This window comes from Triturus cristatus, chromosome 2_2 (genome assembly GCF_964204655.1).
Source record: "Triturus cristatus chromosome 2_2, aTriCri1.1, whole genome shotgun sequence".
Lineage (NCBI taxonomy): Eukaryota > Metazoa > Chordata > Amphibia > Caudata > Salamandridae > Triturus > Triturus cristatus.
Genome location: NC_140582.1, coordinates 332,134,786 through 332,151,833, shown reverse-complemented (window position 1 = coordinate 332,151,833; position 17,048 = coordinate 332,134,786). Strand labels below are relative to the sequence as shown.

General features: G+C 43.5%; 1 protein-coding gene across 3 annotated transcripts in view; it reads left to right on the top strand.

Moving 5' to 3' along the window:
- Window positions 1-12,773, top strand: part of GSTCD (glutathione S-transferase C-terminal domain containing) — an 841,775-nt gene extending 829,002 nt beyond the window's left edge. For all 3 annotated transcript variants that reach the window (XM_085641409.1, XM_085641407.1, XM_085641408.1), the window contains one exon: window positions 11,153-12,773. In XM_085641409.1, coding sequence (XP_085497535.1) covers window positions 11,153-11,227 — 75 coding nt within the window. In that variant the 3' untranslated portion in view covers window positions 11,228-12,773. The remainder of the gene's footprint in view (window positions 1-11,152) is intronic.
- The last annotated feature ends 4,275 nt before the right edge of the window (window positions 12,774-17,048 follow it).

Here is a 17,048-nt window from a genome sequence, read left to right as displayed (position 1 = left end):
CATCTCTAAATCTGTTAGTAGCATGCCCGCAAAGTATTTTGCCTCATTATCAAGAAGTTAAATTTGGTCAAAATTAGCCGGATTGGAGATTTTCATACCTTTCTAGATAGGGTGGATTATTGCACAACACTATGAGAGTCTGGAATTTGTTGGGTAGTAATACAGTGATCAAAGATTGGGGTTTGAACGTCCGCCCAGAATTCTTGGTTACATTTGAATAGTGAATGGGGTTGGCCGTTGGGGCCTGGAGCTCAATCACTGCGACCCTTCTTGATGATCTCAAAGCACTTGCATTTTTTGTAACCGATATTCTCCATGTGCTGAGATCGAACCACATTCGTGGGCAACTTGTTTCGCATTGAGGAGAGATCCTTGGGGTTTTTGTCGTGCTCTCTTTGAGCATTAGTTAAAAACTCAACCCCTTCACTTCTCCAATATTTGCATTATTGGCTGCGTAGTTCCCCTTTTCAAGCTTATTTACAATGCTTCAAAATGCCTTTGCCTTCCTGGACTTACTTGTGTGGAGAAATCATGCCTAGAATGTATCATCTTGATCTAGCCGTGCAGCCCACATCTCTTTTATATATATTTTTCATAGGTTTTTTGATATTGTGTAAGAGGCCAGTATCACTCAGGCTACGTTTGAAAATTCTGAGCTGTTGATTTAATTCCTTTTTGGTTGACTTCATTGCAGATATAAACTAGCAAGGATACCATCTCTTAGTAGCAAGCTCATAGACCCTCTTTGATTAATGTTTAAATTCATTTACCAGTTTCTCTGCTACCTGCTCTCACACTCCTGTTGGCTATGCAAAGGGTTTGGCCAGGATTTCCATCAGCAATCAGCAGCTCTCCGCAATGTTGATAGCTAGAGTGCCATTCCACTTCAACTTTTTTAGATTAGCGGTGGTTGTTTTATCTTCTGGGTCCATTCCCTTTGCATACAAAGACCATTTGTTAAGTAGCTGCAGGTGTTGTGGGCAATGATCGCTTGGCTGGTGGTGGACCATGTTATAAGTGTTGACTCATTTATCTGCGAGCCACAAGGGGGTAGGAATTCAATAGCTTCTATGTCCATGCTTGATAGGTACGTGGTGCATGACTTTTCAGTAACTTCATTATAATGCCCCTATTTAGGTAGTCATTTGATCCCTTGGAGACATAGACAGGGTAGATAACAGCTTTCTGTCTTGGAGAGGAATACAATTACTAGTTAAGCGTATGATGACTCCCATGATAGCCCTTGATTGCCGCGGTCTTGAATTGTGTTTTCACCGATTGCTTGAGCTCTTATATTGAGGTCGTTTTCATCTCTCATTTCACTCTTGCTGGCTCCAACAAACTTGTGACTGTTTTCAATCCTTGCTCCGATGCTTGGCCTATTCCATTTTCAACTGGGTTTGCAGATGGTTGACTAGCGTCTATGTATTTTGTGTCTTCAGGTGTGGCCGGACAGACAATTTTACTGAGTCTGTTGGCTGTCTTACTGTTGTAGAATGTTTCAGAGAAACACTGGCAACAGACCATCGCTTCCTTCTCTGTGCCTCGGTCCACAATGTCATTGTTGTAGAGTGTCCTGCCTGCCATGGTGCTGAGTGGAGCATCTTCCGTGATCATCGTATTTTCCAGCTTGATACTGGTCTGATTTTTTCTGGAAGGTATAGATTTGGTGGGCACGCCCTGGTTATTGACAATCACTATTTCATCTCTCTGATTTTCAGCCTTGGTGTGAGTAGCTGCAACATTAACGAGATAGATGTTGGACGAGATATTTCTAGGCATTAGCTTAGGCTTCCCTGGTTCAAGGATGAGGTAAATTGTTTTGATTGGTCTGTTGTCTACTGCACTTGGTTGTTTAATGATTTGTTTCTCACCTTTCTTTGCCTTTTACGTTCACATTTTGTAATAGGTTTTTCCAGTCCTGGGGCATTTTCTCAGGTTTATGCTGCGCTCCCCTTATTAATCAATTTGGGCTTTCTCTTTTGAGGCTTGCTATTGGCTGCATAAGTTCTCTGTGCTTGCTTAATGATTCCTTTAGATTTTTGGAACTTTTTCAGTCCAGAGATCTAGTTTACTTTGAATGTGGATCTCTGCTGTACAGGTTATTTGTGGATCAGAGGATGTGTTGTTTTGAATTATAGTACATCCAGGGAAGGCCACATTGTGAGAATTGAGTCTGGTCTGATTAGAAGCTGACAGATCCTCGGTTGGCAGGAGAGTGGGTTCTCCTGAAGGGTGGTGAACAATGATGTGATTTGTTAAGGTCCATAACAATTGATGACAGAGCTTTAGGCAATGTGCTTAGTTTATTTATTATGGGGGAACAGTACAGGTGACATTGGGTCTGCATCAAACATGTAGATGCCCAGTGAAGTTGTTAGAGGCTTCTAGCTTGGAGTCAATTACAGACACAATCACTGCTGAGGTGTTTATTAGATCAACTTGGACATCTAGTTTGTCTGAGCGAAAATTTTGAGTTTGCACAATAACTTGTACAATTGACAATAGCATTGCCCAGCACTTGTCTGCTTTGAGGTCAAAGATTCCTGACTTTTTATTCTCCGCGTTTGCTATGTCCACTTTCATGATTGCGTCTTCTTCTTGGTGGATGTTGCAATGCGGCCAATCAGCACCATGTTCTGGCGCACTATTGTTTTGTTGTCCTGTTTTTCGGGGGAGAGTGGTTTTCATGCATGGAGCGCTTGTGTAGCCTTTATGTTCAGGGCTCGTGTCCAGGGGCCATTTTAGTGTCACAGGTTCTGTATTTTATCCAAGTTTTATCAGTTGATCAACTGATGAAATACTCTCTTGAGGTCCAGTCATAACTGTGGCCTCCAATGGCAGTTTTGGACACCAGGCCCCAGGCTGCCACCTGTCTACTACGTCACCCCCCACCCCCTCCTGGGGCTATGTGTTTTGTTTTCCGGTTGGTATTGCATTATTTGCACCCTTATTAGATCTCTCTCTGGACTACGCTCTTGTTGGCAGTCCTTCGTGGAAGTTGACTCTATGACGTCTGAACAATCACTCTTTATTTTATTTTTTTATAAAAAATTGCTGGTTTGATGTCAGTCTTTCTGATTCCAACTGTTTAAATGTTTTTTAGAGGCTTTGAGGATCTTGTACTCAGTCTTTCTGGGCATTGGCTCCTGGCCTCCTTTTTGCCTTCCTGATCTCATTCTCCACTGACTGTACAAAATGTGAGCTGAAGCCTTATGTGGGTTTGCTGACATCTAATCGTGTCTTAATTGTTGTTGCGGTAACTTAATGCTCAATTTTCCACACCTTGCTTTAAACAGTTCATTCTTGACCCTCACATGTAAAAGCTCCCACCACTCATTTTGCGAGCAGGGCGAGTATGAGAAAACCACAGTGCCAGGGAGGGCATGGTGGTACTATGAGGAAAGCTTCCTTTCTTCTGTTTTGTTTATTTGTTTTTTTCACACCAGCTTTGAGTTTTTAATGCAGTACATCATAACTTTCTATGTAAGATAGGACAATATACGGGTGTCAGCGTGTTGAAGAGTATACCAATGGAATATGCAATAAAGCATAACAATGTAAAATAAAAAGAAGAACCAAACTATAATAAAATACAAACCTGATCCTAAGTGAACGATTCTAAAGATAGATTGTAGCGGCGTTAGTGGTTGAGTGCATTCGTCAGTATGGGCGTCCTCTCCTAGAACACTGGTATCCAGCCAGGGAGACTGGAGTCATATATTGAGTCACTCATTGAGAAATGGTAGTGTAGTGCAGTCGAGGAAGGTCTAGTATTTTAATTGGCATCACTTTGAAACGTAAAGACCAGGTCGTTTCGATAGAGCTGCAATGGGTCATCTACAGAGGCCGTGTACCTCATCTCGGTGCAGGGACACAGACTCAACCTCCTCCCAACATGTAACAGTGGAACGCGACTGTCTGTTTCCTGGCACGGATGGGACTTTCCAGAGCATTGCAATCATGCGCCTAGCCAACAAGGAGGGTCAGGATGACAACGTGATTAATCACTCCATTAGTTTTCTTGCACTAATAGACCCCCAGTAAGCAACTCTCAACACAAGTTAAGTCGGGGCAACCCGGAGTCCAGGTGAGGATTGTGTTGATTTAGGTACAAAATTTCTCTTTTAGTTAGCAGTCTCAGAACATAGTGAGAATATCTGCCTTGGGGGCATGACAGTGGCGGATTCTCATGATGTCAGTGGAGCTGGGTCAGGTAAGCTCCATGTTTTGCGAGGATCTTTGTGTGGATGTTTGAGTGCTTTCTGCCACTCCTTTGGGCTCAAGGGGCATCTCACCTCATGTTCCCACTTCTGTCTGAGTGTTAATAATGGCTCTGCGGTCCTTGCCGGGATAGCTTTGGCATTCAAGGAGATGGTCCTCCAGCCAGAGGACTTGAAGTAGTGGTTGCACAAGGGGTTCAGAGATCGTAATTGTCCAGAGGCTCTCCATTTCTGATCGCACTCCTATTGGTCGGGAACTGACCTATTGGGAGGCCGATCTGCTCAGAGAGTAAATTAGAGGGGATCAGAGCACCATCCTGGAACAAGGCACCTATGGCACTAATCCCTGAATTCTGTCAGGTCCCAGCCACACCCGTCCGGTTCCGCGGCACTTCAGAAAGTCAGAAGGAGCTCAGGCATGTATAGCATCACAGAGGGAAGGACCTGCAGGGCCCTGTGGTTCCAGCTATTGGGAGCACAAATCAAGTTATTGGATAAGAGTGAATTCTGGAGAAATAGTTAACGAGCAGTGGTCAGGATACTTTGCCCTTTCCCTACACACAACTCTAACGGTTTGAGGCCGGGCAACCAGCTAGCTGACCATTGAAGCTGCACTTCCAGATAGTAATGTTCACATATGGGGGCCCTCAGACCTCCCTGATTGGTGGAAAGTTGCAGCTTAAACTTCCTCTGTTCCAGATCAAGTCAACAAGCATGTGTCCATAGTGCAGACTATGCCAATATACATAGGGATTCGCAAGATGGCGAAGTAATATATGTATCTTGGTAACATCCCCAGCTTGGATCTATCTCAATTCCTCTCTGTTTGCCTCACTAAAAATGGCCATATGCTCTCATTCTCAAGAAAATATCTCTCAACCCCTGTAAAATGACCTCGATGAGGCAGCTACTAAAATGTTCCTAGAACACATAATTTGTTCCCAGGTGCTTTATCCCAGCAGTCTAGAACATCCTCTTGTTTACAACATTGAAACAGGAACAGTAAAGGTAGATATGATACCTTAAGAACAGCTAGAACGCCTAGAGATATCTGTCTTTCATACCATAGATCATCAGACCCTATGAGCTATCCTGTTCTTCTGTATTTGCATCTTTCACACATTTCATAATTATTTCAACTTTTTCCTATTTGATACCAGTTTGTTTGCATAGAGTCCTCCAGATTTCCACCTACGACTTGTGGAACACATTTGAGTGTCTTCTTCAGTACCCTTAAGATGGCAAAGTATAACCCTGCCACGGAAGAGATTTGAAGGTCGAAAGCGAGAGTATTATCAAATTTAACTCCTACATTTCTTGTCATTACCATAGGAGGTGGAGGGAATCCCTATTCCTCCAGGTACCAGGTACCAGTCATTGTGCCATGCATAAGCAGAGTAACCGAAGAGTATACTCTCCATCTTGGAAGCATTGCACTTCAAACAATTCCTGCTCATACAGTTAACTACCTCTAGGATACATTTCTTAAACCAAGCTGGCTCACCCAACTCCTGCTTTCCAGACGAGAAAATAAGATGGGTGTCATTGGTATATGAAATTACTTTAATGTAAACTTTGTCCACAGTATGTGCTAAAGGCATTATATAGACATCAAACAATGTGGGGCTTAACAAAGACCCCTGGGGAATGCCGTATTTCAATACTTTAGGCGTTGAAAAGAAAGGCTCCTGGTACACCAATTGCTCGCTATCCGATAGAAACAATTGAATCCAACTGAGTACTGTATCGCCAGTTTCCAGATCTGCTAGTCTGGTTAGTAATATATATTGCGAGATTGTATCAAAGGCCACTGGCAGTTCTAACAGTATAGGAGCGGCCATCAGACCCTGATCCAGGCAGTTTGGATACCTCCAATAAGGCTGTTTCCGTACTATAATTAGAGTGAAAATCCGATTGTGATGGAGTAAATTATTTGCCGCCAGATATGTATTTAGTTTGCGATTTACCAATCTTTTCAGCCCTTTAGCCACTGCCGGACACTTGCTAACCAATGGGGAAAAAGTCTCACTTTTACAGCCCATCCTGTTTGTCTTACTGCAAACTATCCCAGAGTGAAATCCAAGATAGCACAGGCCTTCTAACCTTGGAGGAAGCTTGTGTGCCATTCAGGGGGGTGTTTGGGAAATAAGCAGTCATTTCTTTCTAAACTACACAAAACTGGATATGACCAGCTCCCCTCCCACTGGGTTAGTGTCCAGTTGGAATACATATGTTTACTATTCATGCTTTACATCGCATGCTCATTTCAACGACTTGCTGTAGGGGTGCTCTGGACTTAGGAATAGTATAATTTACTATTCCTACTCCAGTTTGTGCAACAGCAGGGAAGGTGTTGGATTGTAAATCCACCACCTTCTGCCCCCTACAGCAAGTCGTTATAACGACTTGCGATGTAATGGTTTGCGTTGTAACAACGTGGTCATTGTAATAACCGTATTGTAATATCATGCGATGTAACGCATGCGATCTAAAGGCTGTTTCCCATCCAGTTGGCTACCCTTGACCTGTATTGCAAAGACTTCTGTCTCTTTCAAGCTAATGACGTTCTTGGAACCTCCTCAACTTCTCTAACAAGGCAGATACATATCCCACTTTCCCTCCAGGGCATCCTGTCACCAGACCTAAGCCATTGTCTGTGCTTTAAAACTCATTGAGATCAAACACTAAGTTGCTGCTGTCAGACTAATGGAAAACTAGCCTTCAGGAGCTTTAGGCAGGGAAAAGTTACTTTTTCAAAAATTACTTTTCCTAAATATTTATTACAAATAAAATGTTACCGTTCGGTTGAATTGTTAATAAATATTTAAAATTATGGACTTTTTTCTAGCTGGTCCCAAACCCGAGATAGCAGAATTAGTATTTTAATCCTCTCTACTTATCTATTGGACAGGCATGACCTTCCACAGGGAAAGCAATTTTTGGAGACCTGTCGCTGCTACCACGTTAACATTAAACTTCTACATGTTTCACTTTTATATATCATGCACCCTACCTTCTAAGCTAGATGCCTACATCGGGCTAAATTGTTCATATTTTAAAGTAAGGCTTTTTCCCTGTCAAAAGCTTAATTTTTATAGTTCGGGCTGCACGTTTAAATACAGCAATCCGGCTACAATGATAGGCCTGAAGCACTAGTGGGTGACACAATAAGAGTTGTAGTCCACAGGTGACATTTAAATTTCCATGCCATGGGTGTAGTTTTTACTCCATATACTATTGCCTTATGCAAGAGTTGAAGACGTTTATCAGAGATTAGCCAATTGCTGCATGTTTATGGTGTCAGAGCACATATTCTGGGGACTGGACTAAATGGTGTTGGATGAGAGATTGGACTGGGGCTGAAGCAACATTGTTTTGTTCCAATCCATGTTACCCAAGTAGCAAAACAGTCCAAAACTGAACTTTTTCATTTTTGCACCAGTGAAGTGTGATGCTAAAGCTATGGTTAGTTAGGTAGGTTGCCATGCATGATTTTGAACGAGCTATCCGGGGCAGGAGACTTCAGGGGCTAATCGTGAAGGTAAATATACACATAAGTAAATCTACATGTGTAAATATATTTTCATGCTTTGTAGCAACTTTACTAGTTTGTAGACTTGTATCTCTCAAACCCCTGAATTCAGGAGGTGGAGCGTAATTTACGAGTGTAAAGTTACTACTAGTAACTTTTCACACATAGAAGGAGGTCTCTGCCACTCGGGTCGGAGATCTTCCCAGGTTAAAGTATATGGAAATTGTAAAACGTTCATTAAACTTAAAAATAATTCGTAAAATTATTTGTTACATATTAATGTAAATACATGTTGTGTTTATTTGTAATGTAGAACAAAAGAAAAATATTTTTGAATTAAATATTTAATTAATTTAAATTTATTAAGTTTTTTTAAGATTCATTAGAAAAATAACACCTACAGTAAACTGTTTATACTTTTGTATTTTGCATTGTAAGTTGCAAAAGGTTATGTATGACATTAAACTAAATGTTCTAAATTCATTTTTATAGTTACAATTATTTGTAAATTAAATTATTAAAATATTTCTAAACATATATATGTCTTTTTTAATGTACTTTTATATAAATAAATATTTTTAATAGAAATAAATTAATGTATTTTAACTTTATTTCTGATGGGTTTTATCTTGAGTCTTTACCGTCATTATTTTCAAAGGGAGAGTGTTGCAGTACTAGTGGTTGGCCATGTCTGGTTCTAGACTTACTCTAGGTTTGAGCTGGAGTAAATTGGCAACTGTTGTGGGTCCTGTTAAGCTGTACTAACTATTGCAGTGCAGTTTGTGAATAGCAATGGGCTTACTCTTTTGTGGGTGAATGCACGTCCCTCCCTGAAGCCCTCTTTAGCCCTCTCCAAAGCTCTCCTTACTCTCACTTAACACCTACTGTTTTGTAGTCCGCATTCCTCATTATCAAGCCACTGCTCCTGTCCCTTCCACAGCTATTATTAAAATGTAGGGGAACATGTGTGGGGATCTCCGCAGTTGGAGTGAAGATCTCCCCACAGGAAAGATAGAAGAGACGTGACGAGACCTTCTGCACATAGCTTAGTGAATAGCATCTTGTTGTACTTGAGTAGTACTGCTGTAGTGCTCTAAACCTACTACAAAATGCAGTTTGTGAATAGGCCCCTTCCTGTTTTGGAATGGTGAGGCTGGTCAGCCATACACTTTTGAAGTTGGGGGTAGGACACCAAGGGCTATGTTTACATAAGTGACCTGAGGAGTCGATGTACATATGGGGCAGTACAACAGTAAGTCCCCAGGGGGCGCAACGGGCGTTTGCGCCCACTTTGCCCTCCCCAGGGCCCTTTTGGTATTACAGAAGGGGGCGCAGACGCTTGTACGTCCCCTTCAGTAATAAGATAACGCTGGTGCAATTAAAGCTCCTGCCTCCTTCAGGTGGCGTTCCCTCATTTGTATAGGGGCGTGCCCAATGCAAATTAGGGAATTCCTTTGCCACTGCTCCCACGCAATATTGCAGGCGTGGGTACATAGTCAAAGCTGCTCTCAGGGGGAGGTGCACTTACAGTGCACCACCAGGGATGGCTGGTGATATTTGAAAGTGGTGGGGCGTAAATACTGAAGCTTGCGGCTGTCTATTCATCCTTACAGTCCCACAGTCGTGGCTCGCGGGGGGATGGGCGAGGGGCTCTTTGCATTGCACGCGCGCATAAACGCATAAAAAGAGCACGTGCTCTTCGCACGCCTTCTTTTTCCATAGGCTCGTACCTTAAATGACCGACTTAGTGCTTCGACGCGACTCGTTTAAATGAACTTGCATGGTAATGTCTTATGAACCGGAAAAGTGCCTCATATAAATATACACTAAAACATAAAGTGCAGTGCACCACCGCACTACTCATTGCCACTCCCGGGGGGTGCAGGAGCTTCACAGTGTGATGGGCGGGGCTGCTGGCGAAGATGGAATGCTTTGGGTCCGAGAGGTAAAGCTGGGCCTCCCAGTCCCTCGTTGGCTATGAATGGAGGCCGCGTGGCCCGGCGTGGTCTGGCTCGAAGACGGTGGTGTGAAGGGTGAGCCAGAAACACGATTATTGAAGCGCACACATATAAATATTCTCGGTTTTTTTTCACCCTCTATAAATATCAACCTTCAGTGAGATATAGTACTTTGAAATTAAGTATTCTTTAGTGATGATTGAGATGCACAGTGACACGCGGGGGTGGGGAGAGTGTTAAAATAAATTTAAAAAAAATCTTTATCCTACCTGCTGAGGTCCTGAGCACGTCCACGACCGCGCGCCGCATCTGGTCCGTTTGTTGGCGCCTACAGCGGTACAGCCCCTCTCAGGCTCTCAGCCAATCCTGGCGCTGCCAGCAGCGCCAGGATTGGCTTAGGGCACGGTTACTGCTCGCCCGCCTGCCCATTAGGAGACCGAGGATTGAGCCTTTGCTCAACCCACGGTCTCCTAATGGGCATGCGCCAGCCAGAGCACACACTAGTGCGCATGACTGGGCACGGAGCGAAAATTCGCTCACCTTCCCCAATCATGCGCACTTGTGCTGCTGCCTGTTGCCCCTGCCTGGTCCGTCTGACGATCATGTCAGTCAACATGACGCCGGACCGCTCACCAGCGGTCCGACGTCATGCTGACTGACATGATTGTCAGTTATCCCTCTGCTTCTTTGAACTTAAGTAAACTGATTCATTTTAGTTAAGTTCAAAGACGCCGACGCTGCGGGCGACGCTGCGGGTGGGGGGGCTACGCCCCAACGCCCTAATGGATGCACCCCTACTGTGCACCACCTTCTAGTTGGCGCACTTTGAGTGCGCCCCCTGTGTGCACCCGTCTGGGGGGAGGTGGTTTAATGGAACCCCCAGACATCCCCTTGCAGGAGGGTGCAGTCACTGACTGCACCCACCTGCAAGGGGAACTCAAATCCCCTTCAAAAGTGGAGGCGGGTTGCCGCCTGCACTGTGATGACGCAACAGCAGCTCGGTGTTTTCAAATGAATGCGCTGCCCCCAGGGCAGCGTGAGTTCCCGGCTGCCCTAGGGTAGCGCATTCATCGCAATAGGGCGCATTTTAAATGCATAATACAGCCTATGGTGGTGTTTTTGTGCAGCTAGGCTGCAGACGCTTGCCAGGCCTTCTGTAATACAAATTGCGCCAGCACACATATTTCACTCGCGCTGTTTCAATGGGTTTTTCCTTCATTTCCACAGGACCTCGCTTTACCTGCGTTGTGTTACTCACACGGGCTCAGCAGCAAACAGGCTGCTGGGCGAACACTAACTAATAATTGTCAAATGCTGAAAGAAGATTCTTAGTGGCAATTTTAAAATACTATTTAGTAGTAATATATTTTAAGATCATCAACTCTACTTTTTTGAAAATGTGATTAATAATAATACCTTTTAAATGTTTTGCCACCTAGGAAAGCGCTGTATGGGACTGGTCGATCTGGACCGCGCCTGGGCCGCAGAGGCACGCGGCTACTCCGCCCAGGTGATCTCCATGGAGCCGGAGACCTGCTCTCCGAAGAACAACCTGATCGTGGGAGCCCCCCTCTGAAGCTGCGTCGTCCCATCCGATACAATAAACAAGGCCGTCCATGATCAAAGCCACGTGGCGTCTGGGACAAATGAAGCATAACTGGGAAGCAGACGTGGGACATCTTGAACCCATCGCCTTCAGATAATGCACGCAACAAGTGATGACTTGGAGCGGGGCTGCCTGCAGAGCGCCACTAATCCTGCTAGCAACGTGTGACAGCCACTGCTGCGCGCGCGTGGGATGAGAGCACAGGCGGGTTTGGTTACGCTGAGATTTATGTCACGAGGACATTTTGTATACATACATTTGACAAAAATGAAAGGACTCGGGACACCTAAAATTATTCTAAATAATAATTATTGATGGTAGCATTTTTGGTGTTGATGGGAGATTATTTGCAGGAAGATGGTGGCACGCAAACACAGTTTTCAGGACATTGTGTCACAGGTAGAAATGTATATATACTTGGTTATGCTTCTCAATTCAACTAGATGGTGTTAGCCTAGAATAAAAGCTGCCCATTAAACACCGTGATCCGTTCACTACTCCAGTGAAGATGAGTTGAAGGCCGTTTTTCCAAATGGACAAGTGAACCCTTATTTAATATTTTATGATGTGTCGCTTTTTATTTTCATCAAGAATGCCACAGTTTAAGTCCTGAGTTTACACCATTGAGTTGTGTATCTTGTCCATACCCTAGTTAGAAAGTATATACTTTTTCAAACTTGAATGATTTTTTAGCGTGAAATATACAGTATATTTTTAATTTCAAACCCTTTTTACTGCATTCAGTGACATGGCTGGGACTAGGAAGAAACATAAATGTTAAAATCCCCCACATATTTCATCACACCAGTGAGTGTTGCAAGCAAGCCTGCCCCTCTTCAGTGAGCTTTAGTGATGTGCCCTGTACCAAAGACAATTTTAGAAAACAAATGTGCCCAAACGTTGCAAATTACAACACAATGTTTCAAATACACTGGCCAAATGTTTTTAGGATGAACAGTGATATAAACTACTTCAAGCCTATAATAAGTTGTCTCGGCGATTGTGAACGATCAGTTCTGCATTGCCACAGGTTTGTATTCATTCAACCACTCACAATGGGACCGAAAGCAATATTCCATCCCCAGGTCCAGCTTGCAGCTAAAAATGATCCGTTTCCATCGCATGGGCTTCCTCAGTCCAGCTCCCAGGGAGCGCCCACAATTCATAAAACAAGCCTGAGTGACCAGAGTCGAGGTGGGCATATTACTCTTATGGAAAGTCTTATACTGATTAACCTTGCCTTCCCTGAGGAAACACTAAAGTGTGGTTACTCTTTCCTCCCCTGTTTCTGGGTGGCTGATCCTGGTTATCAGCTCGGCAACAGGACACCCAGCAGGGACCATAGTTTAAGCTTCTCTTTGCACATTAGATTGTGGTTCTGCCCCCATTTCTGCCGCTTTACCAAATCATGTAACTTTTAGTCATGTAAAATAAACTTCTTTTGTGGTCTTTTATCTCTTTCATGGTTGTGATATGCTTTTTGCATTAGTTTCAGTATTGCAGGCTATTTATTTGTTGTACCAGAAAGAGAAGTGCTGCTGTGACAGAACCCTGAGCAGTTCTGATCTTACCCAGTGGAGTATAGAGTGAGTATTTATTTTTTCAGTTAATGGGTCCTAGATTTTAATGAAATATTGTTTTTAAAAATTGAAGTAGTTCCATCCATCACTTTTATGCTAGGATAGTAAATCCTCTCTGCATATCTTTGAACTCTATTTGACACGTCTGGACTGTTTCAGCCACTGTGCGTTTCAATTTATCTAATGTAAAATGTTGATAAAATATGCGCTGGTGCTTTCTGACAACTGTGGAAGAAAATAAGATGAGAAACCCATTCACTAGTGGAAGCTCTGGCATAGGTGGCGCTCTGCAAAAGCATTCTGTACTATTATTTCCAATAGTTGGACAAGAACCAGTTAGATGTAAAATCACCTATAGATTGCTTCTCAACAGAGTCTTTCTAATCTCTCCCAGCAAATGAACCTCATCCTTTCCTGGCCTCTCCAAGACCATTCATTTAGTGAATATTCCTTTGTGTCCACTGAAGGGCTGTGAAAGTTTCAACACTTTGTTTAATTTATCCACTTAAAGCCACCCTAAGTTGATGCTAATTCCACAGGTTTAGGATCTGTCTCTATTATGAAGACGTGCCTGTGTTCACTAGACCATGCTGTGCTCACATTACGAAGAAGGTAGACCGCCTCCAGGATCCAGCCAACTAGCACAGCTACATCACCTTGTATGTTGTGTTCCGTATTCATTGTATATGTCCACTCCTATGGGCTTCATGGAGCTGAATGGAATGTGTGTAACTGCTATACAGTGAAGAGTAAAAGGTTACATTTTGCAAAGAGCCCTGCTTTCAACTGTTTTCTGAAGCTTATGTAATCAAAGATACCCTGCAACTGTAGAGAAAGTTTGTTTCAGATACTAGGGTTAAGAACAAAAGAAGCACTTCGCCCCTGTGCATTGCCTATGGTATATGGCAGCCGTGAGGAGGAGGACCGAGGCTGAAGGTAGTGTCAAGAGAGAAATTGAGGGAGCATGTCCTTCTTGAAGTTTGGACCCCTGACTTTTATTTCCGATGCACAACACACAGAAACTTGAAATGAATCCTGGAAGACACTAGAAGCCAGTGTGGGGTATGCAGGGTGGACGTTTCTGGACGTTTCTGGATTATATCTGTTGAATGGCATGGTGAGCAAAACAATTATTGATTTAGGCCCAGATCTTTATACTGGGTGTGAACATAACGTGTCTTTGTAAAGCACACGTTCATCGCGAAGGGCATCTTTGTACTGAATAACAGATGTATATTGTTACCCAACTCAATTGCACTCATTTTAATGACCTCAGAAGGGTGAAAGGCTGAGTGGACCAATGGGGATTTGAACCTGTGACTATGAGGTCAAACACAGGCCCCTACAGTGGACGCATTAGTCCACTAAGCCACCAGACCCGGCCTTCTTGTGAATGTTGGACAATGTTCAGCATTCCATTCATCATCTTTTTGTGTTGCTATAGTCACCCCAACTGTGCTGGGTATGCCCAGACGTGGGTCTCGCGCTCACTATGCCACTGGATTCAAGCTAGCCTGGCTGATAAGGGGTGATATCCCAAAACTGGTCCCAGGATGCTTGTTTACAGTCTAGTAAGGACCTGGCCTGGCAGTTTGGGCTGGGCTGTTCTCATGAGGAGCAGGGTCAAGACTGATTTGCATATGGATGGGTCCAAACTGGAATGGCATGTTGAGCAAAACAGCATTGGATTTCGACCCAGATCCCTATACTGGGGGTGAATGTTTGGCAATGTTAAGCATTCTGTCCATCATCTTTTTATATTGTTATATCTGTGAGAACCAGAGGCCAGATGGGCCACCACTTTCTCCACCTCCTGCCCTAATTGAGCTAGCCCTTGAGAAGGTCAACAATCAATAAGTTGGTGTAGTTACGTCTAGTGCCCACCTAAGCGGTTACAAAGGAAACAGATAAACATAACATGCTGAGGAAACTGCAAATAATGTGAGCTCCAGAGACAGCTCTTTCACACTTAAAACCTGGGTTCCTCTACATCTTCGGATACCCAGGTAGAACTACCAACTACTATGACCTCAGTGTACTCACAGTCTCCTATGATATACCTCTGTCTTGCCAGAAATTATCTAAAACTACTTACGTTCAGTTGGTCCTGAATCTCAACATGCAGGTCCTGTGGTTGTCATCCTCCAGTCTTCATCCAAACAAAAGTAACACTTGATGTAATTGGCATAAAAATACATGTGAAAATCTCGAGACTGAATAAGCTTGACTGATGGCTCAACATAGACCTTAATCAGACATGGAGACAGTGAGTATCTTTAAAGAACGTTGAGAGGAGGTCTTTAGACTAGAATGGATCTACTGATAGGGTCACAAACAACCAGCATTTGCCACCATGTTGGAGTTGTCCAGTACTGCTAGTAGGATGGGTTTTACAGCCCAACTCAATCAAAGCCCTGCTGTAGGAAAGCTGCCTTTTTTGCGTGGTGAACCTAGATTTTTTGCCTTTTGCTGGGCCCTATATTTTTGGTGGCTTTAGCACTCTGTGTACTTACCCCTTTTAACCAGTAATAAAGTGCATGTACTCCCCTTTAAGCATGGTTGAATTGGCACACTCTAATTGGTATATTTAACTTTCCGTTAAGTCCCTAGTTTAGTTTACAGAATGTACCCAGGGCCTGGAAGTTAAATATTGTGCCACCCTCTACAGTGACAGTGCAAACATTGTAGCAATGTAAAAACTGCAATTTGTCCTGCCTAAATAAACCCTTTTGAGCAGTTAAAACCTCAGTTTAAAATATTAATAAGTCACCTCTTTGTAGGCCTTGTAGCCCACAAGGCAGGGTGCATTGTTTTTTTAAGTAGAACATGTAGAAATGTTATGTTAGCATGTCCTTAATGTGACTAGCACCCAAAAGCTTTGTGGCAGGCCTAACTGTTATACGCAGAAAACCAGAGTACAGATTAAGTACTAATACTTTTGAATGAGGGAGCTTGAAAAATTATTAAGCCGCTATTTTTATTAGTTATTTAAAATCCAAATCAATCAAAGGCACATTTTTAATAAATATTAAGGAAAAGTAACTTTTAGAAAGTTACCTTTTCCCTGTCTGCCGTTCCTGGAAGCTAATTTGTATTGGCTGTCCAGCCTTTCCCAGCCAGTACTTAGCCTTGAATAGGTGTGATATGTTTCCCAGGAGCAAGCAACAGACTGGCCTGAATAGGTAGAGATGAATGGATGCCATAGAATATGCAGGGTGGAGGACTGTGAGCATTCTTCTTTGTGCTACTGTATCAAATCCTGCTCGATAGGTCAGCTGGGTTCACATATAACACTTGTGGCACACTTGAAAGAGGAGAGCACAAGATACCAAGACAATTTGGGTGCATCCACTGTTTGGTTGCTGGAGGAATCTGCTTTTGCCCTATCAGACTTCTGTCCATGGGTTTGTTGTGGGTAAAGAAGCGCTTCAAACTGGATTTTAAGGGAAGACTCTGATTACCATAGTACACTTCCTTCACACACACCCTGCCCTCAGAGCCCACATTTAGTGTAGCTGAAGAGTTTTGTGATCTTGAAAATGCCCAAAGTGGGTAGGGATGGCCCCGGTAACCTTTACCCTATTAGTTATGGCATGCCCAGGAGTCATTTCCACCCACTAGCTAGTGACAGACATAAATGTGGCACCTCCAGACACTCACTTCAGAACACTTTCTGGACCTGCGGAAGATCAGGAGCTGGTTGAATCTGCTGTCTGTGACCTGAGAAGAGCCCTAAAGGACTGGACCTGCTTCCTCTACTGAGGACAAAGAAGTGAACTTTAAGGGTAAGTTGGCTGATATCCTGTTTAGCTACAAGGAAATACCAACCTGCAAGAGGCAGTTTCCTGGAAGTACCCAGATGACTAGTGGCACTGGACTGTACCCTACTGTTAGCCTCAGCCTGACACCCTGTAAGTCTCTAAGTGCCTCCATGGAGGTCCTGAGGGGCTTTAGAAGTGAACTTCGGTGGTAGATTGTGACTTAAAGGACTATGTCAGAAGCTAAAATCATTGTCCTGGGAAATCCTAGTTGGTGTATCCCACCTGCTCTTCACTGCGGTCAGCCCCAAATTTTGCTGAGGTCCCTGTGCACCTCGACTAGCGACTATCGTTAGAGCTTTATACTTTTTGGCTTTATTTCTAGTTAAAA